Raw genomic sequence first — 26,630 nt, forward strand, 5'->3', positions numbered from 1 at the left:
TCTTGTCTTTGTACACGTTTTGTCATGCAAATTGATGTGAACTTTTGTAGTTGGATTTATTTTGTGCCATGGAATCCTGAATAGTGATGCTACAGCTTTGAACCTTTGGAAACTTGCACTTCAAAGCAGCTCCTGCTTGGCTCTGTTTCGAGATGAAGTATTCCATATTCACAAAGCTGCAGAAGATCTGTTTGTAAATATACGAGGGTAAGGTTTTTTTAATCTCAGTTCTGGAAAAGTCTGGCAAATCAGTCTCTAAAATGGCAGAGGTTAGTTTGATTGGTCTGCACTCACCATTCTTAATCTAGCGAAGAGAAGTGATGTCTCTGATGCAGAGTTTGCTTGAAAATTTTGCCACTGTTTCTGCGATAGATCATATGAAAACTCAAGCAGGCAGAAAGTTCAGATCTCTTACCTTAGGATGCCAGGAGCACTTCAGTAGAGAGTATTCTTGGTTTGGATATCTAATTTTAGCATTTAGTTCTCACCAGGGAAAGAAGTCTTGTCTGTGCACTACTTGCTATGTCCTGCTTGCTTTAGAATTGCAGTTCATTTGAAGTTCAGCTCTTGTTTAAATTTTGTTACCGGTGCTTGTTAACATAATCGGTTGTTTTTACTTGCAGCTACAACAAACGTATTAATGACATCAGAGAGTGCAAAGAAGCTGCTGTATCACATGCGTGAGTATCTTGGAGAATTTTCCAGACAGATTTTACTGTTTTTCTTCCTTTTCAAATACAATGAATATACAAAATGGATTTGTTAAATTATGAATTAGTTGTGCATTTTCAAATGGGACTATATACAGATTAAGCAATATCTGGCTATTTTTTTCTGCTTTCCTGTGCAGATTTATGCTCTGGTTTTACTTTTACAAAGCAGTAATAATATCTCAAAATTGAAATACTTGTCCATTAAGATCTTCCTAGTGAAAAAGAGTTTTGAACACTATTTACAGATCTTGGTAGCCTGTTTAGAGGTATTTATTCAGATAGTTATGTAAATATTTAAATATTTTGAGATATTTATTTAAATAAACTATTTGAAAAAGAAGAGATTATGCCTAATTATTTTTCCCCCTGTTTTTTCCTGCAGCAGTAGTAAGGAGGTATATATGTTATTGCCTTTAACTTTTCTACTTAACAGGAGTTTAACTTATTTAATTAACAGTATAAATCTCATTATTATCAACAGCTCTATTCTTGAGACTCTTTGAGAACTAGAAAGATTATTTAAGAGTTCAGGTGTCTCTGAATTCTAAGAAATACATGAAAAAGTTTGCTATTATGTCTCTGGCAAATGTCAAATGCAAGATAGCAAGTAGGTGAAGCTTGATAGATAAAACTGAGGGAAGCTGCATTTCTTTTATAGAGCTATCGGCCATTAAATGGAAAGTGCCACAGCATTCTTTATTTGTATATTATCTTCTTCGGTTTGTCTTGATTGTACTTTTAAATATGGATTTAATGGTATGCCTTTGATTTAAATTCCCAAGTTTTAGGTTACTTTTCAAATTTTCAAGAAGGAAGCATTTAATTTGCATATTCTCCTTTTTTTTTGTTTGTTTGTTTGTTTTAGGGCAGTAGGGGCTATATTGAGTTGGGAGGTAAGATTGGGGGGGTTTTATTTAGTTTTTATCTTATTATTTAATATGAATGCAAATTAAATAGAAATGTTTTAGTGGAGTCAAACGCAAATCATAGACTAAAGCAGAAGACAGTTTTTAAATTTAACCTTGCTTGAGGAGTGAGTATACAGCATTGGTAGTGGAGGTGCTAGTTTTAATTGAATCGCCTTATTAAAAACATAAACAAAAACAAAACACACACACACACACACACACACACACACAAAAAAAAAAGAAACCCAGCTCTTGGGGTTGGTATGATACGAGCTTATATATATACATACGTGTGTGTATATATATATATATATGTATATATATATATATATATATATATTTTAATGAGGTGTTCCATGATTAGCCCGGTATATGGTGTGTGTTTGTTCTTTTGATGTAGTGGTTCAATGCATAGAGAGAGACGCAAGTTTTTACGTTCTGCGCTCAAAGAACTGGCAACTGTCCTGTCGGATCAGCCAGGCCTGTTGGGACCTAAGGTAATTATAGTAGTTGGTTTTTTGCGTTTATGTAATCTTAGCGTTTGTTCCTGAGTGATAGTATGACATTTTGGGAAGAAAAGCAAACCCTCCTCTGAGAGAAAATCGACTTGGATTTTAAGATTCTTTATTTTAGAAACTGGTTGCCTCTTGGTGTGCAGCAGGTGTCCAACTACTGTGTGTGTGTATAAAGGATCTTGGAACAATTTTTCTTTTTCAGGCATTGTTTGTATTTATGGCACTATCCTTTGCTCGTGACGAAATTATTTGGCTTCTTCGTCATGCAGATAATATGCCGAAGAAGAGTGCAGATGACTTCATAGATAAGTACGTTAGTTTTTAGTGTGATACTGTAAATATTTGAGAACTTCACAGAGGAATTACGTCTGAAGTTAAGGGAATCTAAATAGGAAAAGATGGCTAGATGAAAGAATTGGGACAGGTCAGAGAATCTTTTGTCTGGGAAACCTAATCTTCCCAGTAAAATAGAAAATTAGAGGTATTGCATTAGAAACTAAAGCTCATCAGTGAAAATTCAAATCCTACAGAAAAGTTGCACTTTCCACCAAACCTGAGACATTAAAGTAAATGAACGTGTTTTCCTTTGAAAGGGGGAGGAGGGAAAGCTTTATCACATCTCTTCACTGTTACTGATTTACACTGAACAATGTGGGGGGGAAAAGAAACTGTTGAACAACTTGATTTGTAGGCTTTTTGTTTGTTTTGTTTTTTTAGCAAGATTGTCTTTTTAAATCCAAAGAAGCTTCTCTTCTTTAGATAAAACAGCATGAGTGTCACTGTAAACATAGTATTTTCCATATTTCATATGTGTAACCTTTTTGTTTTCTTTTTGTCTAGGCACATAGCTGAGTTAATATTCTACATGGAGGAGCTCAGAGCACATGTGCGAAAATATGGACCAGTGATGCAGAGGTACTATGTGCAGTATCTCTCAGGCTTTGATGCTGTGGTCTTAAATGAACTTGTTCAGGTAAGGCATGGCTGTGGTTTTTGGGTTGTCAAATGCAAGTTTTAGAAAGGCCTTTTTGTTCCAAATGTCTTTATAAAATGCATCCTGGTTTGTGGATTTTGATGAGTGTCATGAAATAAGGCAAACTAATACTGGGATTTAGAGTTGTACTTTTAATTGTTCTATGAATACTTAAATGTTACTAAGCAATGTTATGTTTGCAGACAGTTGCATCACATTTCTCCTGAATGGACAAATTATAATGTATATTAACACTAGTTTGTAGTGATTGGCAGGAATTTCTTGATAGATTTCTCTTGGGGCCTGAAGTTCCTTTAACATTTTCAGGAATTCCTATGATTCTATTTGCTTTACTCTTAAGTATGCTATAGTTTTTCTTTACTGCTTTTAACCTTGCTTGAGGGGAAGGGCGTGGAGTAAAAGTAATTGTGCCTGCAGTAGCACCAAGCTGTTCTCGACTAATATGATTCTTTCATGTAGGTTTGCTTCTTTGAAATCTTTGGGAAGCACCAGTGCTCTCTAAAGTAGTGCCCTTGTCTGTGATGTTTTTTTTGCTGACATAATGGAGGAAACAAGACTAGTGTCCTTTTGCAAACCTTACTGAACGAAACAAAAAGATGAACTGGGATCCTGTGGCACCCTTTTTAAATATTCTGTATGAATGGATGTTTACCACTTTTCAGCATCAACCTTAACACATGTTTAAGATTTAGTTTAAGTGTCCAAGATAAGCACTGCATTCTACTGTCAACACTTGAAAGCATCAGGAACAATTGTGAGAGCTAACCGAATCACTGTGGGTTCTGCGTTCCTGTTCACCCCCAGGGAGAAATTGAGAGTTGAGGTGATTTGTCTTGTTTAAGCCTAAATACCCAGTCAGGCAGTTGGAGGTGTCATCAGAGGCTGTCTGTCCCCCTGTGGTTTTCCTTATTACTATTCTCCTTGCTGGAAGTGGATTTAGACTTRTGCCACATAGTATGTGTTAAAGATGTAACATGAAAACTAGGCCTCATTTGAGCCGAGAGTGGAAGCAGGTGACCTGTTGAGGTCACCTGGTTCCAACCTAAACTGCACTGAGGATAATTTATTTACAGAGGGTAAAGATAGCATGTTTACAGTTAGAATTGCTTACTAGCAAGGAGTTCCACAGAGAGCTTGGATATAAAATACTGAAGTTAGTGGCAAATGTGACAAACTTAAAGAGGGTTTCAGGAAAGCTTTCTGTTTTAGAGAGTGAGGGGAGACATCTTGTCCTCTGTGTCCAGAAATATGAGAGATGTGGAAATGAACTCTTGCAGGAAAAGGAAAAGTTAAAGGGAAGTAAAGGGGAACCTTACCAAATTCAACAGATCTGTCACCACAAGTCGTTGAAAACATTATGGAGTGTGGATCTGTAGGAATAGAAAGGTGCTGGAGAAGCGGATGATGCTTGTTCTTTAATGGGAGACCATCCTGTCTTGTTTCTGTGGGTTTGTCATCCAGAGTGGGTGTGATTTTTGTAACTCTAGGGAATAATACCTATAGCTGAGTAAAGATGACTTCTTAAGTAAAGGCAGTAGATGTGATTTGAATTTGTGAAATAAATTCTCAAGCTTGATTTAATTTGATTTGAATAAATCCAAATAAACAAGTACAGCCATCAAGGGAGTACTGTAGAAAATACTTTGCATACCTAGAGTGACAAAGAAGTGAAAAAAAATCTGAACTGTTTTGATTTTATTCTCTAGTGACCACAAGATGGAGCCCAAATTTTGTGAATCTGTTAGCTACTCATGTTTTTGACAAGTTTATGTTGTATGGTAGTTTTTTTTTGTTGTTTGCAAGAATTAATTTCACGCTTTAAGCAATACATCAATTACCAAAAGCTAGAACTTACATCTTCTGCTGTTCATTTAAATTGGTGTTTAAACTATTTAAATAGTATTATTTCATTGTTATTTCAACTATTAATGTAACTGAATTTTTGAGTTTACTTTTCATATCAAAATAATTGTATTTGGGGATTTTAAACTTACAGCTCTATGTACACATAATTCTTGATAATGACTTAAGTCTAGTTCTAATTCATTCATAGCAAGTATCAAACACAAGACTAGACAGATGATTGAGTGACAATCAATCAATCGTTTTAGGGATCTTTTTTACATTAAAAATATCAGTCATCTAGAATTACATGAAACTTCTATTTTGTACTCTTAAATAGAAGTATGATTGTAGCGGTTGCTGAAACTACTTCTTTATGAACTGTTGCATTCTGTAGGGTTTGAGAACTTGATAGCCCATCTTTCAGGTGGTGTATGTCATTCAAAGCAACTTTAGTTCATGAAGTCTTAAATGTTGAAATCTGTTCATATAGAGTCCTTTGGGAAGCAAGGCCGTAATCTAAGGTGATGCTGATATGGTTAATGGTCTATATTGTACCCTGACATGGCTAAATTTTCTATTCAGGCAAATCAGATGCCTGCAGAGTTCAGAAAAATGTTTGTCTTATGTAAATGACTAAGGCCTGAAAGTGTGGGAGCATATTTACTGACAGATTTTTCTGCTTTGAGCCTCTGTTGGTTTGGAAACAAGCTTTTCTAGGTATTTGTTATCAGCAAAGGAACAATTATTGTTAAACAGCACTACTTAAAATACTTCACTGATCAAGTTATCTTTTGTAAAGTATATAAACACATTTTTAGAATTTAGTTGATAAATTGGGATTGGGTATTGGCATTCTTTCATAAATCAAGTTTGAGAGATACAGTAACAATGTTTATTTTAGAATCTTTCAGTGTGCCCAGAGGATGAATCCATCATCATGTCTTCTTTTGTAAACACCATGACTTCACTTAGTGTGAAGCAAGGTAAGTCTGTTAAATGAACTTGAGGAAATCGTAACCAAATGACAGATTCTTCTGGGAAGCTTTGTCATTTTTTGTTTTATGCAGTCAGTAGTAGATAACTTGGATAAACTGAAGTTGTTCCCTCAACTGCTTTGTGCTATCAGTATAGTTAACTTGCCGTTTCTTACAGTTTACCTCATCTGCTATAGTGATTCAGTGTGCTCTCTGGAAAGGCAGATTGCGTAAAGGAATCATGATTCCTGACTTCCTGGAAATCAGGAAAAAGTGTTTTGTTATGCGCAAGCAAAGCATAAAATTTTGTCCTAAGCGGTAAATAAGGTAGCTGAACGTTAGGTAGCTATGCCTAAATAAGGTCTATCGAGCAGAAGTGAAAACTGCTTTGAGTGTAATAGTCATACATGCTTTTTTCCATGGTTCTGATACGACTTAAGGAGAACAGTGCAAAAACTCAATAAAAAGTAGCAAGGAGGTGACAAGGAAGCAGAGCAGAATACTGGAATAATGAAGCGAAGGCTTGCACTGCACGTGTGTAAGAAGCTTAGTGAATGTGTGTAGTGACCTGGGAGCATATTAAAGTTGAGGGTTACACTCAAGTGCATGATGAACAACACTTCCGTTTTTACACTTAAAAGATGAGATTTGTCTAGCTTAAAGACACCTCATTAAATATTGTAATAAAAGAAACGAAAACACATTTTGATTGCGTTTTAGTTCTCACTCTGAAGTAATCATTGTCCATTTTCAAAGAAGAAACCATTTGTTTATACAGGTAGTTACTTATTCAGAGAATTTCTTAAACGGTCTTAAATGTTTTTCCTCACTTTTATAGTGATGCAAGTCTGTATAGATAGAGCTTTTGAAGAAGGCTCTTTGGAAGAAATCCTATGTTTTAATTTAGAAAGCATATAGATATTTTCATCTAGCTGTTCTAATTCCTATTAACAAGGTTGTGTTGCAATGATATTACCAGGTAACAGTGTGAAGTTCAGTAGCCAAGTAATTCTTCAGTAGTTTGTTTTGTTTTTTTTTTTTTTTTTTTTAAATATATAGTTGTTATAACTGATTTAATATGTCTTAATGATTTTAGTTCTTTTCCTAAAGATTTCATATTCTATGTGGCTTTTTTTCTCCCTCTCCCCCGAATGCAGTTGAAGATGGAGAGGTGTTTGACTTCAGAGGAATGAGATTAGATTGGTTTAGATTGCAGGTAAGAGTTTATATGAATAGCACTTTGAATTTGAGTACACATTTTGGTTTCAAGGTAGTATTAAATTGTTGCTTTTCTAGGTTACTCTCACATTGCAAATGGAGGACAGGATATCTAAGGATAACTTGCTCTTCAGCTTTTAAAATCTAGCAGTTCTTAAGCAGATGATCTGCCACATTTTGATATAACTTTGTTTTTGTCTCTCTGTTGCATACTCTCTGCAGATAGAGTGTATTGAGCACAAGCAGTTTGCTGGCAGCTTTGTACTCCATGAAATATGATACAACCTAGTCAGTCAAGGGAAGTTAGAGACTTTTTAGTAAGCAATTGGTGAATTTGCTTCTGTGCATTGCAGTAATATCTCCAGTTGACTTTATAAAGAGGGTAGTACTATTTAGACTGCAAAGCCATTACCTCCAGATTAGATGTTATTTTTGTATTTTATTATTGTTAAATCATTTTCAAAAATTGCTCTTTTCTTCTTGTTTACCACAGCTTGATTCTTAGAAAGAATGGCTTCCCTTAGTGAGGGAAGGCCTTGCTAAACTTAATACTAGAAGTGTGCATTTGTGGTTTTTCAACACTTTTGTCCTACAACTTTTCTTTGTGTTGGTGTTATACTTGAATGACGTTTGGAAATATCATTGAAAGGCAGTTTGCTTTTCTTAAGTTATAGTGCAGAAATAAGTGGGCCGTGCGCTGTCTTAAAGGCACAGGTGTTCTGTGCTTAGCTTATTCAGTATTTAAACTTTATTGGGCAACAGTAGTGGAATTTGCAGAAAAGCAGCTGTAGATATAACATTACATTGTTCTTATGTCTTTTCAGGCCTACACTAGTGTTTCAAAAGCCTCACTTAGTCTTGCGGACCATARAGAACTTGGGAAAATGATGAACACAATCATTTTCCACACAAAAATGGTAGATTCTTTGGTGGAGATGCTGGTTGAAACCTCAGATCTTTCTATATTTTGGTATGTTACGAACCTGACTAGCAGCTTTTTGTTGTTTGACTCATCCTTTCAAGTGTAATTTTTACATACTGAAAGAAAATCAGGCAACGTGACTAATCATTCTGCCACGTTTTTGCCTCGTTCTTTACTAACATCTGTAATACCCACACATGCCTTTTCTGTATTGTGCTATTCTCAACTCTGTCAGATACAGTCCTTACATCTTTGAAAGGCTGAGTAAGCCTCTGTCAATTTACRTTCCTCATGACAAGTACTCTAGATTGTTACAGCTGGCTTTAGCTTTTCTTCTAATAAGCAAAGTAGCTTAAGCTGTTTCTAAAAACTGCTCTAATTATTAAGTGTGACACTTTTGAAAATCATATATTTGCATAAGAAAWTATTCCAAAGAGTTGCTGTCCTGCAAAATTACACTTAGTACAAATTAATTTTCATTTAGTGCTTATCTAATTTTAACAGATTTCAAAATGTGCTTATGAACAGAGAATTCTGACTGAGTGGATTTTTTGGCCCCAGAGTGTATTTTTGTGAATTGATGACTTGCCTTTTCACGCTACCTCCAAAAGTAACATCAGTGCTCTTCAGATATGTAAATGTGACACTTAGACTGGGAAAAAATGAAGAGAACGATTTGCTGAGAAAGAGCTGAATTGATATGTAGACTGATAGCAAAGTAGTGTTGCAACATGATCAAAAGTAGTGTAATCCAAAAACTAAAAATGCAGAATGATTCTGAATGTCAGATTACAGTGGAAATGTTAGATTTAAGGAGATAACAGTCTTCTTAATTGCGTAAATTGAATTTAGTAGTAGGAAACTTATCTTACTGGATGCTCTGATGCAATTGCCACTGAAATGTCAAGTCTGGAAGAAAATTGAAGATGAATGTTGGAAAAAAGAATTGTAATCAATATATTATAGTGTCTTATCTACATAAAGTTATAAGGTCTATTTTGCTTATGAAGAAAAGTTAAGGTCTTGATTCAATCAGATTATTAGTAACTATTTATGTAGTTCTATCTTTTTAAAAATCAGATTGATCTGAACCTAAGCTCAAGATTTCAAGAATGTTATTGTTCAAACTAGTTAACAAAACAGTGTCTGAACATCATGGTATAATGCTGCTGTTTTAAAATTCAGATTAAACCTTTTTCTAAATGAAGTGTACTGCTTCAAATATGGACCAGTAGAGAGAAACCGTATAGCTTTTGTCATGCAGGTAGTCAAATTTTATTATTGTAAGGGATGATTTGGCTTACTGATATACCATAAATAAATAGTTATCATTTCATTCTATTGCTGATGGAGACTAACCATTTTGCATTCCCATCCAGTGAGGTCAGGATTTAAATCTCCTGGCATTCTTTTGTAGCTAGGAATCAGGGATACCGAGAGTTTTGCTATCAAATTGTATATAACTTTTATTTCTTTAATGTAAAGAATTAAGTTCTGTTCTCCCATTATTACTATGCATAACTCATGCTGATGATCGTCATTTTTTTTTTCCCTCATACTGTTTTTTCTGGTAACAAATTATAATGTACGTATTTAAGATTTTTCACTTAATGTTATGAAATCAACCCTAGTAAAATATCTTAGTTGAAAGTCTAGTAAAAGAAAGTTCAGCAGTGTTTTAATTGTTCAAATATATCAATTTAAAGCTCTGATTGTTTAGAGCTTTAATGTTTTTCAGATGCATTAATTACTGAAAGCAAGAATTCAAAGCAAATACTTCTGTGATTGTTGAAGGCTGAAATAATTAAATGTTTGTAGAATCAGTAGGCAAATACAATGTGTAAGCAGTAGTTGAGATAAACTGTTTGAAGTCCCAGTGTGAAAATTAGTCTTGGAAAAACATAGCTCAGCCCCATTGTAGAACCTTATTTTTGGAGCTTCCAGTGAAAAAGCTTGCATCTCTTCTGAAGGACAGTGTTTTACAGTGGCTAAATCTGTCTCTGAAAGTCCAATTCTCATTCAGTTGTCATGACTGTGTTGAAGAGTTGATAAAGAGAATGGTGGTTTTGTTTTGGGTTTTTTTTTTTTTTTTTGAAAAATACTGCACTTTTTCATCAGATGGGCACTGTAGTTAGAAATCTGAAATTAATAACATATTTGATCTCTGTGAAGTACTTTGGAGAAATTTTTATATATACTCCATTTAAATGTCTTTCTGATCAGTTTTTATAGTCGTGCTTTTGAGAAGATGTTTCAACAGTGTTTGGAGCTTCCCTCTCAATCAAGATACTCAATTGCCTTCCCACTGCTTTGTACTCATTTTATGAGCTGCACTCATGAACTATGCCCAGAAGAGGTAATTTTTAAATACATTGTCATTGATATTTTCAGTTGTCATTTAAAGGTCGAAGGACTAGTACAGAACGCTGAGAGAAAGTATTACTCCAATCTAAGATTCAAGGGAGAATAGTGGTAAAAAGGGCAGTAAATCACATAGATAATGTATTAATAACATATGATCCTTCGTCTTTGGATCTCAGAATGCTTTTTGGAAGTGAGCAAGTATTATTCTCGTTTTTAGGAGAGGTGAAACAAAGGTACAAAGGTTAGATGGCTTTCTGGGATCAATCAGAGGGTTAATGTCAGAACATAAAATGAAGCTCACATCTCCTGACCTCCTTGACTACTGGGAATCCATTTTCTAGTTAATTCTGTTTTGAGGAACAGAAAAATGTACTAAAGTAGATGCTCTGTGTATGACTTTTGTAGTATCACTTACTAAGATTTAGATGCTAGTAAGTACCAGAGGCCTATTAAAATTTATAAGCAAGTGTACTTTAAAGTGGTTTATAAGCTTGTAGTTAGAAAAGGAGGTAGCAGATCAACAGTTCTGTATATTTATTATAAATGGTATTTCTTTAATGAGTTTAAAAAAATCCTAAGTGAAATACAAGATAATGCAAACACTCGTTTTGCTGTCCCCCCAGCTTTGATTAGAGTTAGAAATGAAAAAAGCAAAATGCTGCTTAAAGAAATTGACCATTTGTTAAGGCAAGAAGTTTTATTCTGAGAAAATTCTTTGTAATATTGTAATGAAATAGATCCTTCAGTACCTTTCTTAAACATCTTTTGAGTTTGGAATTACTCCAGGGGTTAACTTGGCCAAACTTGTTTAGTGTTCATAATGGTGTGTTTTCATTCTTAACAACGCTGATCTGAAAACAATTAGATGAATAAGATTTATTGAAGTATGTATGTTTTTCTTATTTAAATGTCAAATCCTCTTCTGTTACCCTCTTTTGTATTTGTCTTCGTCATTATTTCCTCTGTCTACTGTGCTTCATATAGCTGCAAACTTGATTTATATTGGACAACCCCCAAAAATTTCCAGAAAATCTTCCCTTCAGGACAAGAGATGTATTTCAGAACCACTGTAGTAACAGTAAGGAGTTGGTGGACAAGGTCTGCTATATACTAGTTACTTTAAACTGAGCTATAGCAAGCACATTTTGCCAGAACAAATGAGGGGGAAATTCCCAGAAACCCTGAGTATTGGATGTTCTAAAGTAGTTTCAGCTCAAAATTAAAGATGAAAATCTACCTTTTTTTTCATTTTTTGTACCTCTTTTTTACTTAGTTTTGCAAAATATCATAAACAGAATACTTTTAATGATAATATGTAGTGCCAGTGACTTTGAAGATTTCATGGTTCAAGTTACCTTCCACCTTGAATCCTCAAAAATGAAAGGAGCTGAGATAAATTATACTAATTAATCTATTATTTTAAATGGATATAATACAGTAAGTAAATAGAGCATAACTGCTCAGGAGGAGTGCTAGAATTCTAATTCTCATATTTAATGAAATAAGGTTTTTGTCAGAGTTTTGTTTAGAACTAGTGTACCTCATCAGCAGCCAAAAAATTCCCTGTTACACAGGGAGAAAGTTTTTGCTTGACTTCCTTAAAATCTCCAGGATGAGTCCTTTATTTCAACTTTAAAATAATCTTTTTTGTTTAACCGTAATGGTCTTAGCCTGACATAGGATTCCTCCTGGAAAACTTTAAACTCTTCATGTGTGTATTCTGTGCATAGCTTTAGGAACATTCTGTAGTATTGTGTTCTGATTAGAAAAGCTGTGTATATGTAATTATATGCAGGTGTGATGCTTTAGGTCACCTTACAACAAAAATATGAGATGTATTGCTTAACTGGCGTATCAGCCTACCTATACAAACTGTATTGAAGTAGTTTTTAATTTGTCAATTTCATCAAAAAACAAGAATTAACTTTTCAATGAAAAACATTTCTTATTTTTCAGGTGTATAGTTCAAGAGTGTGTGAGCTTAAAGGTCTGTGAAGGGACTAGTCATTGCACATCCCCAGAAAAGACGGAACAGGGATTTACTGCTTTTGATTACCACCTAGGGAAGACCTTTCTGGTCTCAGTGATAAATGGGCTTAAAGATTAGGTATTTAGTTCAAGTACCCCAATTCTGTGATTTGGTTAACTGTTAGCTGCAGTATACATGTTGTGTGACTATTGTAAGAATAGTAGGGAACTGAAAAACAAACTACTCAACTTTCTCTTTAACAGCGTCATCATATTGGAGACCGCAGTCTTTCCTTATGTAACATGTTCTTGGATGAGATGGCTAAACAAGCTCGAAATCTTATCACAGATATTTGCACAGAGCAATGTACACTGAGCGATCAGGTGGGTGTTGCTGTTCTCAACTTTTGATTAGGCAGAAGGTTTTATTTAACTAGTAGTTCTAAGGTGGTGATAATATAAATCTGCTTTGATAATTGGAATCTGTTATGAATATTGTTTTAGCAAATAATTTATAATTCATCCAAATCTCAGTGCTTTGCTCAATAGCTCTTGTATCAGTGGGGAATATAAATGAAATTTAAGTATTACACTGTGTAAAATTTGGATAGAAGTTAAACTTCATGCTATCTTGTGTTGAATGTTCTAAAACTGCATGTGTGTACGGGTTATTCAATACAGAGTGATGCTTCGTGCTACATCTAATATAATCAGAGTTCATTTAAAAAAAAAAAAACTTACTGTGAATATCTGCTAGTGTGTGTATATTCTTTTAATTCTCCTTCGAGTTTTTTTAGGTTGTTCAACTTTCTAAATTTTACGGCTCTACTTTCTTTTCACTTTCTTCTTTTTTTCTCTTACAGGGAAGTTTTATTTCTGTAATATTGAAGGCAGTTTGAGGAAGGCTTTTTTTCTTTTGAATTTTTTTAGCTAGTAGTCAAAATGAGAAGAAGGTTTACATGTGAGCTTACTGTGTATCTCATACCTGCTAAGAAACTGGATTTTAATTTTCTTTGGTGGGGGGATGGCGGGGGAATTTCTCTTTCTCTCTACTAGTTGCTGCCAAAACATTGTGCCAAAACCATCAGTCAAGCAGTGAACAAAAAGTCAAAAAAACAGACAGGAAAGAAAGGAGAACCAGAAAGGGAGAAACCAGGAGTAGAAAGTATGAGAAAAAACAGATTGGTTGTGACAAAGTAAGTCTCTTCTGCTCCTTTTACTTCAAATCCTCGGTCAAAATTCCTGTTTTATATATTGAATACTTCTTTCTTATTTTATTTGAGTAAGTTTTATTGCCTGTAAATATAAATTTGTTGGCTGTGAGCCTGCTACGTTATGTAGAGACTGAAATCCCTTTATTTAGAGCATTAGAAATGTATACTTCATTAATCTTATCCCTTCAGCTGCTTTCTTTCCTGTGTAGGAAAGATGTCTATGCTTTAGGCAGGTGGGAGTCCTGCTGTGGGAGTCCAAGGAGTGCATGGCATTTTTGATTATGCCTGGCTTAACGCTGTTAGCTAGAAACAGTACAGGCTGCACTGGCTGTTCTTGCCACTGAAAGGCTCCCTCCATCTGTTGGGATGGAGTTGAGGCCCTGTTCCTCCTCTATACCTTAGGGAAGGTTTCCTTTTTGGTGGCTGTAGAGAAGTTGAAAACACCAGCTGTAATGATTAGAGAAACTGCAGGAAATTAACTTGATAAGACTTCTTTCTCCCCCCCCCCCAGGCTTTTAGTACCAACTAGTAACACACATCACTTGTATTACCAGTTGGGTTAAGAAACAAGCCCCTAAGCAGACAGCTAGTTTAGAGGAATATAGGTGTTACTATGTGTAATACAGATCAATATGCAGTTGTAGGCTTCTGTGTTCTTACTGAAATGCTGTTTTTTAAAAGCGATAAGCTGGAAGAAGAAAATTCTGAAAGTAAATAAAGATGATTAAAGGAAGAGTTGGAGTTTTACCTGCTTTTTAAGCTCCTTCCATTTCCCTCCAATACGTGCTTTCCACAATAAAAGTATTTATGGTTCTTTAAATATTTTTTTATAATTYCTTGTTTACTGTTCTTAAAGCCTGGACAAACTGCACACAGCACTTTCTGAGCTCTGCTTCTCGATCAATTATGTACCAAACATGGTGGTTTGGGAACACACGTTTACCCCAAGAGAATATTTAACGTCTCACCTGGAAATCCGCTTTACCAAGTAAGATACATTGTTTAAGAGGTTTATTCATAAACAAGACAAATCTTGCTTAGTGTGACATAAAGTATTGTGTACTTACTACCTAAAACTTCTTTTTAAAGGTCAATTGCAAAACTCTAAATTGTGACTGAAATTACAAATAAATTAGTTGTGCAGACATACACAGTAGTTAGTTCTTACTTTAAAACAAAATGTTTCAAAATTAGTATCACCTTAACAGCCTGATCCTACATTCCTACTCCTATATATTTTGTAGGAGTTGGTGATGCCTATATTTAGTCTCTCTTAAGTTATAAAGACTCTTCACACGGTTCTGCAGCAGTGTTAGGCAGTGTTTCAAGTGTTTGTGGCTTGCTGAAAGGGAAATTTAAAAATCAGAACTAAAGAACTGGCAAAGCAGACTGAGAAGTCTTTTTTTATTACCTTTTTTCTTAAAAGAAGTAGTATTGTCACTGGTATTTTTGTCTGTCTTTACATTGATCTTTCCATCATTGTTTGCAGAAATAGACAAAAGGCAACTCCTGGAGAGATCATCTTACTAAAACGACCAATTGTCCTAATTATATTTTATGCTGAAGATTTTAAGTATATATTCCAAGCAGGTTATAAATAGTTAATGAAATTTTTAATCATCAAGACATGATATTATGTCACTAAAGCACCCCATTGTTGAAGTCAGACAAGATATAACTTTATGACTTTATAGTATGTGAGCTGTAATCTTGAGGAATATGAATCTGGAGTGCTGCGGGTCATTTTTGCTTGTTTGTTTTAGTTTGGGAGTTTTGGGGCTTGTGGATTGGTGCTGAAGTCATAGGCAAGAAATGGTTTTCAAAGACTACTTTCCTTTTTCTTGCCTAAAGCAAGAAATGARCCTTGTTAGCCAAGGTACATAAATGTTCAATCTATAATTATTTTTCTGATGTTTAAGTCACATTTCTTCTGGAGACTTGCARTTTACCTTTAGTTGAAGGTGTTTATCTCCATACTTGGGACCGGGGCGGTACTGTTTTCAGCTAGTCTGTTTCATGGACGATTGGAGTATAGCTTGCTGTTATGACACCTTAATTTTGTAATGTGACCAGTTTTTGATCTGAGTTTAGAAAGAAAAGAATACACCAGAAGTAAACTTGTGAAAATAGGCTTATTTACTTGTTTCCAAGAAACAAAGTTGCATTAAGTTCATATTCTTCTCCAGAATAACTCAAGCTATTCACCTCTGAAGGCTGCAATCTCCTGCTTTCTTTTTTGTTTTTGCTCCTATTATCCTGCTGTTGAAAAGTACATACTAACTAAAGATTAATTCTGAATGTTTGAGACTCTGCTAGGCTTAAAATGAATATTAGAACAAGTACTTGTTTACTAAGAGTTTATTTGCTTTAAGAACACTGAGTTAGCTTGTAGCAATGCCTGCTTATGTGAGGGGCTGAGCAACTCCATTCATGTTAAAAGGAAATGAGTCCTTTGTGCAGCTGATCCAGCTTGAAAGCCAGCATGATACATGTAACATCTGTTATTAGAAGCTTGATTTTATTTATAGAGAGAATTTGATCAAAGCATGTGCTACAATTTATTTACCAAACTAGCTGTAAATTAAATATTCCACATCATGGATTAGTTTAAATATGGGAAGAAAAGCCTTATGTTAATAATGCTTACTGACCATTCTTACAGTCTTGTAGATGTCTTACTGGAGACATTATTATGAATACAGTATTCTTTGGCGTTGATGACTATCCCTAAAACTACTAGTGTAGCATATTTATTGATACAAGAATTTCACACACAAGTTTCACACTTGCAGATTAATGAAGTATTCAGATAAAAGCTTTAAATATAAAGTCATTTAGTAGCTGCATATTTGTCTCTGTTTAATTTTACTAATAAATGCATGTAACTCCAATTTTTTTGGTCTAAAAGGTCAATTGTTGGAATGACTATGTATAATCAAGCAACACAAGAGATTGCAAAACCTTCAGAGCTGTTAACCAGTGTAAGAGCCTATATGACAGTCCTCCAGTCAATAGAAAACTATGTACAGATCGACATTACGCGAGTATTTAACAATGTTCTTCTTCAGCAAACCCAACATTTAGATAGTCATGGTGAGCCAACCATTACCAGTCTGTACACAAATTGGTAAGTAAATGTGTATCTGTTTACAAGATATTTTTATGTAGACATATCTTTTTAGTTAAGTATTTGGAACTGGAGAAGTGGCATTTCATGTAGCCTAAGTGCCTGAAACTTTCTTAAGTTTCAGACTGCACAGGCTTACTTCTCCCAGTACTTTTAAAAAAACTTTAAAATTTGTCTGTTGTGAATTTCATCTCTTTGTAGGTGGAAGATGTAGAATAAGATTGAACTGTGGAAGTGAGACTTTAGAGTGTGCTGTCAGAGGAAGTTTCATCTATATAGAGTACTTACACTTAGACATACTGAGAGATTATGTCTTTTCACCTAAAACTTTTTTCCCCTCTTGATAAGGTATTTGGAAACTTTGCTAAGGCAAGTCAGCAATGGTCACATAGCCTATTTTCCAGCCATGAAGGCATTTGTGAATTTGCCAACAGAAAATGAATTGACATTTAATGCTGAGGAGTACTCTGACATATCAGGTAAACTTCATATGATGTTTCTACCAAATATTTGTGAGTGATAGTTAGCATATGCTTGAGTAATTGGAATACCAGCAACTCTTAAAGTATTATTTTAAATAATTTTCATTCCTGCTGCCTCCATGCCTTGGCAGATCTGACTTTTCCTGTTCTTGGTAAAAGTGTAGTTGCTGCATTTGATATATAGAGTACAGATACTTTTGTTCTATTATGATATAAATTTTCATATCTAAATTTTGATTTTGAGGTAAATATTTTAGCTATTAAAATAGTATTGCTAGATACATAATGGGCATCAAATAACTTTAAAAGGAATGTTTGAAGTAGAACAACTTGTTTTATTTCTCAGAAATGAGAGCCCTCTCTGAGCTTCTGGGACCATATGGCATGAAGTTCTTAAGTGAAAGTCTGATGTGGCACATTTCTTCACAAGTTGCTGAGCTTAAGGTAACCTCGGATAAGGGTGGGGAAGGTTTTCTGTGTAGGCTTCCTTTATAATTCTCAATAGCTGTGCTTTTGTATGCCATATTTATGAAATAATTTACCAAATGCAAACTGAATAAGCAGTGAATTTTACTCGGATTATTTTGTAGCACATGTGAAAATACATTTGTATCCCATTTCCTTCAATAGCTTAATGAGCAGGACTTTATGCAAACTACAGTTGGTTGCAGTGTTGGATCCCCAAGTTATGAGTCCAGTCCCCCTATCTCTTCAGTTAGAAGAAGAAGAATGCTTTTTAWGACCTGTAGGGTGCTTGAGGAGAGCTTCTCCATATCCACTAACTCCCCACATTTAGCATGAATAATCTAAAACATACCTTTGTCTAAGTTCCAGACATCTATAAGGGCTTGCTTTTCTTTATCCCTGGATATTAGCTTATATTTCTCACTTTGCATGGATGGCAGACTTAATTGATTTTGTTTTCCTTGATAGTTTTATACATTTTTAAACATATTTTTCACTCTGGTTGAATACTCTCCATAGATATTTGTATTCTGGTAAATAAAACTAATACCTACAGTAGCACACGCAATCTTCATGAACTTTGACACTTCACATGCTTTGAGATTGAATGATTAGTCTTTGCTTAGAGAAGTTGCATTGTGATAAGAGATACAGTCCTAATGATCCGGTATTTAAAATGTTCAGCCTTTGCTGCTGTTGCCATTTTACTATATGAAGGCAAGAAATAAGGTTAATGTCCTGTAAAACAAACACACACTCCTACCTCCAAAAGCAATATGGGCATGTCAGGGAAGCTAGGTACGTGTATATTCAAAACAACAAGCAGCAATAGTGGGGGAAGCACTTGATGCTGGTGTGCTTAACTCTTTGTGGAAAGGTATTTTAATAAATTGAATAACATGTACGACTTTTCCAAGATAGTCATACTGTAAAAATGCCATGAATTGGCATATATCTGATTTCATGTGACTTACTCTTTTAGTGTCAATTATGAGTTTAATTGCAAGTTACTATTACATCTCATCTTTTTTAATTTATTTAACTGCTAATTACAATGTCTGTCTACTGCTTTCTTTTAAATGCGCATCAAATATTTAAAGGAATGTGGAAAACTTTTACTTTTTTCTTTAGCAATAATTCTAAAATTATTTTTAGAATCTCAGGCCTTTAAAAGTATTTTTTTTAAAACATATTCCCCACCACCCTTGCATTTCCAAGTATCTTATTTCAGTAAAGTGAATTTCAGTGTTGTTGAGTGGCTAGGATATATGATGCCCTAGAAAATTTGAAGCCTCTTATTCAACGTCACAGCTTAAGGAGAGGGTTTTCATGCTTTCCCAGCTCCCACAAGAGCACACAGCAACTCTGACCTGAGGGAACAATGTTAAGATAGTTAGAGCAGTGTGGTGGTGGTGATTTGTATTTTTAAATGCCCATTCAAGCTCTTGAGCTCTTCATACTTTTCAGGTAAGAACAGTTAGAGTAGTACTGCTTGTGTAACTGCTGGCTAGCTATGAAGTGATGTCCGTCTCATTCCAGTACAACACAAAGCCATCGGATAGAAGTTTCTTGGCAGCTGCTGCCTTTATCATTGTCATAATTGACAATTACTGTCAAGCTGTGTGTCATACTGCTTCAAAACCAGTGTGACTGAGCTTGTAGCTCTGCGTATTTTTTTAAATTAACCTTTAATTATTTTTGAAATCTGTTGTTTTCTGATATTCCTAAAGATAAATCATCTTATGATACATAATGTAGTTCCACATGAACATGGCCTCATATTTGGAGGAAAAGTAATAGTGTTTATCTCTCTGGCTTAGATGCAGTTGACTTAGCAGAGAGCATTGAGAAACATCTGTTTGGGAGAAGGAAGTAACAAGAGGATAGAGTGGGGAATTTATTAAGAGTAGGGTTCAGCATACTTGCTTTGCTTTCTCATCCCACAGTGGGACCAGGTGCTGGTTTTATATCTGGAGGTTAAGACAGAGGAGGGAAAAAAGTTTGCTTCATTTAAGTAACTATTTTGAACTGTATTACAGCCTGTCCCTTTTAAAACTTAAGTCAATATGCTGGTTATTTTTATAAAGCTGAACGCTTGACTAAGTAAAAGTGTGTGGGTTATTGCCTTCAATCTTGAATTCTAGGAAGCTTTGAGGGAATCTAATTAAAATGTCACACATCTGCCAAGTTCTGATATACTGGTTGGTTTACAATTGCCCATCTTGATTTCAAGTGCAAACCAGTGATCTGTCTTACTTTGGCTTTCAGCTTGGAAATTTGTTATGAGTGTGTGTCTACATGCACATGCGTGGGGGTTGTTGGCTTGCTTCTTATTTCTCACTGAAGATAAGAAAAATGAAAGTGGAAAGAGCAAGTGGCTTACGGATGGAGGTTATGGAAATAGTACGGCGATGACGCAATGCAGTTGAACGCTATCTGAGATCTGAGCTGCCTTTGCTCGGGTTCCTGAATTGTTGGGAGCAAACAGAGATCACAGTTTATTTCATAGTGGCATTATGGTATAAGTTCTCTTGGGTTTTGTGGGCTGTCTTTCTCCACTGTGGCAACAGGAATGTTTACTCTGTAATTGAATTTCCGTGCTTGCAAATTGCTATGTTTTGCCCTATTATCAGCATGGGCTGAAGTAAAATAAAACCTGTAAAGCCATTAGCAGAGCTGTCTTTCTCATGTATCCTGGATCCTTAGCAGTAGGATCCTGCTGGTACTTCTCTTCCTAGATTATATACGATCTATCTTAAGTTCCATTTTTATAATGGTCTACATGTTTGATGAATGATAGTTTTACATTGCCCCTCCTCAGTGCTCCTTTTGTTTGTGCTGTTTAGTAATTGCACTGGATTGAAATGTGTCCATGTGAAAAATACAGCTATTAATAATCACTGTGGGAGACTACTCCCAATCCAAAATATCCTGTCCTCCTCCTCTTTTATCCTTGATATTGTTGATATTGATATTTCTTTCCTACCTTGATATTGTTTAGTATATAAAGCACTAAATTAATCCTTCATTAAAAGATGATGCTTTGGGAAAAGCTGGCATTACCATTTTTCATTTAGTGTTTAGAAGCACACAACGTGATCTCTAGCCACTGGTTGTCCTCGCCTGAAGAGAGATTATCATTCATTTTGTTTCTAAAATAGAATAGTTTGTAACCAAATTGAAAAATAATTTGTGTAAGAGTAACATAACCGTCTCTTACTTGAAGGGTGTTTAAAAATACTGCTTGGCACAACATAAGTTACCCAGTTAGCAAGCTGATCCTTTTTGGATATGACAGATTTTGTAGATGTAGTTTTGCAATTTCAGTAATTTAAATTTAATATATACTTGGAGAATAATTACAGGAAAGTTGTAACATTTACCCTAATGCTACAAGTGACATATGGGAGCTGTCATTAATTTGAAAAAAAAAAACTATTTATCTTTTTAATTTTTGTCAAACTGACATGGAAAATGTTAAACTTGGGAGTTTAATAACTATTTTAGCTGAAGCTGTGTAGTTTTGAATGAATGACTTTTTTCCCTTTATATTGTAATAGAATAAAATCTCAGGTAAAACTGCACAGGGATTTAACAGTCTGGCTCTTAAACTAAGAATCTGATTACTTTTGGAAGCTAAATAATATATCTTTGTGTGTGTGTGTGTGTTAAATTTTCTTATAAAAATACCAATTGCATGAGGATTTTTTTTAACTGAGTTTCATTACTTCATTTTAGGAAGTTTTACATTTTTTCTAAATATAAAAATCACGTTCTTAGGCATATCTCATCCTCTGCTCTGTGATTTAGAGCTTTCCCTTTCATGTACTGTAGGATCTGACACCGCTGCTGTAGTACCGTTAAGAAGACAATGGAAACATCTTTGTTCCATCAATTTAGTTTCCTCTCTGCCAGACTAAAAAGTCCTAAGCCATGCTGTTATCTTCTTAACGAACTGAGATCTGCAGCTAACCTGAAGCCTTGCTTCTTTTTAGAAACTTGTGGTGGAGAACGTTGAAGTTCTAACACAAATGAGGACCAGCTTCGACAAGCCAGACCAGATGGCAGCACTCTTTAAAAGATTGTCATGTGGGTAACTAGAAAGATCCTATTAAAGATGTTGAATTGTTTTCATCCTTGTCTTTGTAAAGAAAATGAGGAAAAATTAATGGCCGTGTATTAAGTAAACAGAAGCAACACAATGCTACTATGCTACTTGCAATATAAATGGGTTCATATGAACTGATGTAACTTTTCAAAATTTTCCAATCTTGTCACATATAGAGAAAATGAGATTTCAATATTAATCAATACACCATCACTACAGCAATGATCTTTAAGCATCTTTTTTCTTCAGGAATGATAATGCTTAGAGATAAAACAGACTTCTATCTCTTGTAATGGCTATAATAATCTGCCAATGAGGTGAATACATGGCTGTGGAATAGAAAGCACAGAGTTTTGTGTTTCACATAAAATATTTTTTCCTAAATTACATGTTTCTGATTTGATTTCATCACAGTAACTTATTGCATTCTTTGGAATTTTTAACATTTTTAACAATGTAATTATTAACAYAAAATAATTATTTGTTTAAAATAATAGTTAAAATGAAACATTTGAAACTCAAGAAAAGACACTGAGTTAACATTGAATTGTTAACTGTTTAAAACAGGGATCATTTCCYTGTTTTGCAACATACATCTTCTAAAAATTTCATCATCAGCTTACACATGAAAACCTGCTTCAGCACTTAAAGGAATGCCTTTGTTCCTGTACCATATGTTTTCCAGTATTTTGTTAAATGTTTTCTCATATTTTGGGGGGAGGGAGGAATTTAAATTGGAAATGTCAATAAGTTCTTGTTCACTATTTTTCTTATTTCTCTTTAGCTGTTGACAGTGTTTTAAAGAGAATGACGATTATTGGTGTGATCTTGTCCTTTCGGTCATTGGCACAGGAAGCACTTAGAGATGTAAGAAATGCCTGAATCATTTAGAAAATATTCAGTTATTTCCTTTAGATTTACTGGAATTTGTGAAGCCTCAGTCTTAAGATGGTGCCTCTTAAAAGCTTGGCATATGGGTAAAATGAGAAGTCGGTCATAACTGAACTTTGACTTACAAGTTCTGGAAAAAAATTAGCACTTTTTGGGTCCTGTTCAGGGAAATACTGTATTAGAACCTATACATTTACGTTGGAGCATGCCTGTCAGTCTTTTCAGTGTTTAATACATTTTTAAAAACTTCATTCACCAACAGCTCAGCTTTGAGTTTATTAAGCTTTCAGATTTTAAATACACATAGATATAAAATAATTTATGAAAAAAACAGAATAATCCAGTAAAGTAACATTAGTGTGTAATTGATCATTAGTACTTTCAATGTTTTCTAATTTCTTATTTTTCTCCCTTAGGTCTTATCCTATCACATTCCTTTCCTTGTAAGTTCAATTGAAGATTTCAAGGATCACATTCCAAGAGAGACTGACATGAAGGTAATGTTTGGTCCTAAGAGTGTGTGGTGTGGCTGTGTGGGGGTGTGTTTTTGTTTGTTTTGTTTTTTTTTGTTTGTTTTGTTTTTTTTTGATCCTATTAAAACTATGTAAGGTGCAAGACTATCATGCTTTTTGGAAAAAATACTGAAACAAACAACCTTTGTCCCAAGGAGCTAAATAATTGTGCTTCTGTAAACCTACTAATGTTCTACAAAAAAACTTAATAGGATAAATGCAAGTGTCTATCTGCCTGTGATCACAGTTGAGAACTTTCATGAAAATAATTAAGAACAAAATTTATCAAGTGTTAAAACATAGCTAAGCAGTAAAGGAGGAATATTGAGATACTTCATAGTACSAGCTGGTAAAATAAAACATTTCAAGGACTGTCTATACAGGCCTGGAGCTCTATGCATATAATAGCTATGAGCCTGATTTTGGCCTTGAATTTAAAATTTATATGATTCTACCCCCTGAAATGTTTAGGGGGAAGGGAGGAAATAGCAGCATGAATACGGTGCCTTGCTTCTGAACAGTAGTATGTTTACATCCAAAAATCCCTTGTTATTCATGTTTATCATGTGGCTTCTGGCCATGTGATGCCCAGTAATTCCTGAATTTAAACCTATTTATAATTCCTGAACTTGGAGACTATGTTTTGCTGTATATTCTTGTTGCAAGAAACTTAAGTTCTGTTATGTATGAAGATCTATTAAATAAAAAAAAAATCCTTATTAAAAGCACATTACAAGAACGATTCGAAGCCTACTATGGATGGGTCTCTTTATTTGAGAAGACAGTTCACCAGTCTAAGAACAGTGTCGAAAGTTTCATGAAGAATGTGATAAGCTACTGAAAGTCCACGTGTATGTTGTTTTACTCCAAAAGATAAAGAATTATATGCCCTCTGAAATTTGCAAAGCTGATAAAGCAGCCATAGTGCTTGATGTCCCAGAAAACATTGGAACTCACGCAGCATTGAAGAAATAATACGCAAATGCTATGGAAAATGGACATAGAACTTCAAGGATATTGGCTTGTGGTAACAGCTATGTCAAAATAATGCAAGTTGCCTTTGCACTTCTCAAGAAAAGCTTCCTAGAAAATAATTCTCTCCTGTAGTTATGTTACAAAACTTTGATTGCCAGTGCATCGTGTTCCATTATTAAACTTGAGAAATCGGCATGCAGAAGAGAGAAGGATGGTTTCACCACTTACTGGTGTGGAAGCATAGTATTCTTTACTTCTGTTTTCAAACTTGCTAGAGTAATTTACAGTCATAAGTGGATTGCCATTTTGCCATAAGTGGATAGCAAAAAAGCCATGTTTCTGCTGCTAAATAAAACCATGCTGACGACTGTTCTCTGCCACAAAAGTACACCTAGTTGCCTCGGCTTAGTTAATACTTGGCTGTAGGTCTTCTCTGGGCCCTGTGCAGTTTCCCTGTGATTCTTAGATATACCTATTATTTTGTGCATAGATGTTCTAGTTCAAAGCATCTGAAATAATACAGGGCCTGTGATGCAGTCCACCACAGTGGTGTTTCCATGATACCAAGCTTAGATGTCTTGTGGCATAATGCCATGTAGAATTGCTTGAGAATACAAACCGTGCTGGGATAGTGTTGGACGGACCGTATGTGGAGGGAGCAGCCAAACTGTGCAGTCTTGTCCATACAACCTGCTGGGAACTGTTTCTGGCGGGTGCTACCCCGTATCTGTGCCAAAGCCTTGCCTTGAAAATAGCGTGTTGGTACAGCCAGAGCTATGCTAAGAGTCTGCGAACAATTAAGGAGTGTGGACAATCAGCACTTTGCTGTTTGAGCTTTCTCTCTGGCCTTGTCGTGTGTAGGGACAATGAGGGTGGTGTGTGTTTGTTTTGGAGGCTTTGGGGTTTTTTTTTTCCTCCTCCCTTAAATGAAGGCATGTCAGCAGATCTTTGCAAGGCTTTATACAATGGATTAGGATATTCAGATATTTTAGGACATAATACCAGTAATTTCCTATACAATAAATTTATCACAGCAAAGCAGAAATAGCTTTAAAGATGTTAGTGGGATAAATATTTGTTTTGAAATGTTATTTTTATTTTAGTGTGCCTGAAACTTTTGGAACCATTGCTAAAATGGGTATTTCTTTTTTTAGCTAGTTACATGTAGCGTTAGGCTGTTGGAATGTCTGTACAGGCTTTCACAAACAGGCACTTGCATTTGAGCCACTGTTGTTTGAAGCCAGTTTGTGGTAAGCCAGCTCCCATTCAGAGGCTGTGTAATTCCTGTAATGCAGCACTATACTCAAGCTAGTATCGTATGCCCTGCTGACAGCTTAGCACTTTGCTAACAAAGCAGTGTGCTTTCCATATCAAAACTGCTCTCAGCTGGCCAGGCTAGCTAAATACAGCTAACAAACTATATGAGATTGATTGTGAGAAGGGTAACATTTCTCAAATCTTAATAGAAATAAGATGCATCAGCAGCATTTCTCAGTCTTTTATATTTGATATACCTTCGCTTTTGGAGGGTTACATCTGAGTTACAGCTTCAGATATTTTGTTCAAAATGTAATTTAAGGGAAGAAATAAATACTGTGTTTAAAGTTTGTTAATGGCAATAAAAGATACAGGAAGACTGAGGCAGATTGGAAAATGGAATAAATTTCAAAGTGTTCTCAACTCCTCCAAATATTAGGCCCACCTACAATCTCATTTTTGGTACTTGGAGTCTCTGGCATTGTTAATCTGTATCAAACTTGAATGTTGCTGTAAGATTACTTTTCTGTTTTACTGTAATACTTTATCAAATTGCATTTTTTGGTTTTTTTGCCTTTGCTTATCTAAAAATGCTATATTTGCAGATCTTTAACGCTTTAGATCTGACAGAGAAAATCTGACAGTTTTTTGAACAGGAAAGATGTAGAAACAGAAGGCTAGCAAGGAATGCAGGGTGTTTGCTCTGGAGGTAATTTAGAGAAGTATACAAGCTTTGTTTGACCTGATAAAAAGGGATGATAACCAGCTAGCACAAAAAACACTGACCCAGCTGTTCAGTGTAGGTTAGAAACAATGAAAATCTAAAAGCACTTTTTTTCTGCCAAGTCTCTGAAATTCCTTCATGCCTCAAAGTCTAATACAAATGTTTTAAAATGTTAGCATATCTGTGCTTTGTAATGTTTACACAAAAGCACTCAGTGTTGTCTTCCTTGTAATTATCTTACTTCTGGTCTTCAGGTGGCAATGAATGTATATGAATTGTCATCAGCTGCTGGATTGCCGTGTGAGATCGATCCTGCCTTGGTTGTAGCACTGTCTTCCCAGAAATCAGGTAAGAAGTTAACCAGGTTAATCAAGTAAGAACTTTAAGTACCTTTTACTCCCTCAAATTTTTAAAATGCCCCAAAGTATGAAAGCATTTGTAGTGATAGGGAGCG

At 35.0% G+C, this 26,630-nt stretch overlaps 1 protein-coding gene across 1 annotated transcript in view; it reads left to right on the forward strand.

The window, feature by feature from the left end:
• NCKAP1 (NCK associated protein 1) overlaps positions 1 to 26,630 on the forward strand; it is a 73,120-nt gene that overhangs the window by 39,084 nt on the left and 7,406 nt on the right. The window contains exons 9-27 of the mRNA XM_085321139.1: positions 51 to 207; positions 624 to 680; positions 2,022 to 2,118; positions 2,339 to 2,445; positions 2,977 to 3,109; positions 5,877 to 5,958; positions 7,107 to 7,165; positions 7,992 to 8,137; positions 10,313 to 10,445; positions 12,686 to 12,805; positions 13,478 to 13,617; positions 14,492 to 14,623; positions 16,544 to 16,762; positions 17,111 to 17,241; positions 17,591 to 17,688; positions 21,705 to 21,798; positions 22,602 to 22,684; positions 23,125 to 23,205; positions 26,431 to 26,524. Of these exons, the coding sequence (XP_085177265.1) occupies positions 51 to 207; positions 624 to 680; positions 2,022 to 2,118; positions 2,339 to 2,445; positions 2,977 to 3,109; positions 5,877 to 5,958; positions 7,107 to 7,165; positions 7,992 to 8,137; positions 10,313 to 10,445; positions 12,686 to 12,805; positions 13,478 to 13,617; positions 14,492 to 14,623; positions 16,544 to 16,762; positions 17,111 to 17,241; positions 17,591 to 17,688; positions 21,705 to 21,798; positions 22,602 to 22,684; positions 23,125 to 23,205; positions 26,431 to 26,524 (2,163 nt within the window). The remainder of the gene's footprint in view (positions 1 to 50; positions 208 to 623; positions 681 to 2,021; positions 2,119 to 2,338; positions 2,446 to 2,976; positions 3,110 to 5,876; positions 5,959 to 7,106; positions 7,166 to 7,991; positions 8,138 to 10,312; positions 10,446 to 12,685; positions 12,806 to 13,477; positions 13,618 to 14,491; positions 14,624 to 16,543; positions 16,763 to 17,110; positions 17,242 to 17,590; positions 17,689 to 21,704; positions 21,799 to 22,601; positions 22,685 to 23,124; positions 23,206 to 26,430; positions 26,525 to 26,630) is intronic.

This window comes from Rhea americana, unplaced genomic scaffold (genome assembly GCF_003343005.1).
Source record: "Rhea americana isolate MKP2758 unplaced genomic scaffold, rheAme1 scaffold_12, whole genome shotgun sequence".
Classification (NCBI taxonomy): domain Eukaryota; kingdom Metazoa; phylum Chordata; class Aves; order Rheiformes; family Rheidae; genus Rhea; species Rhea americana.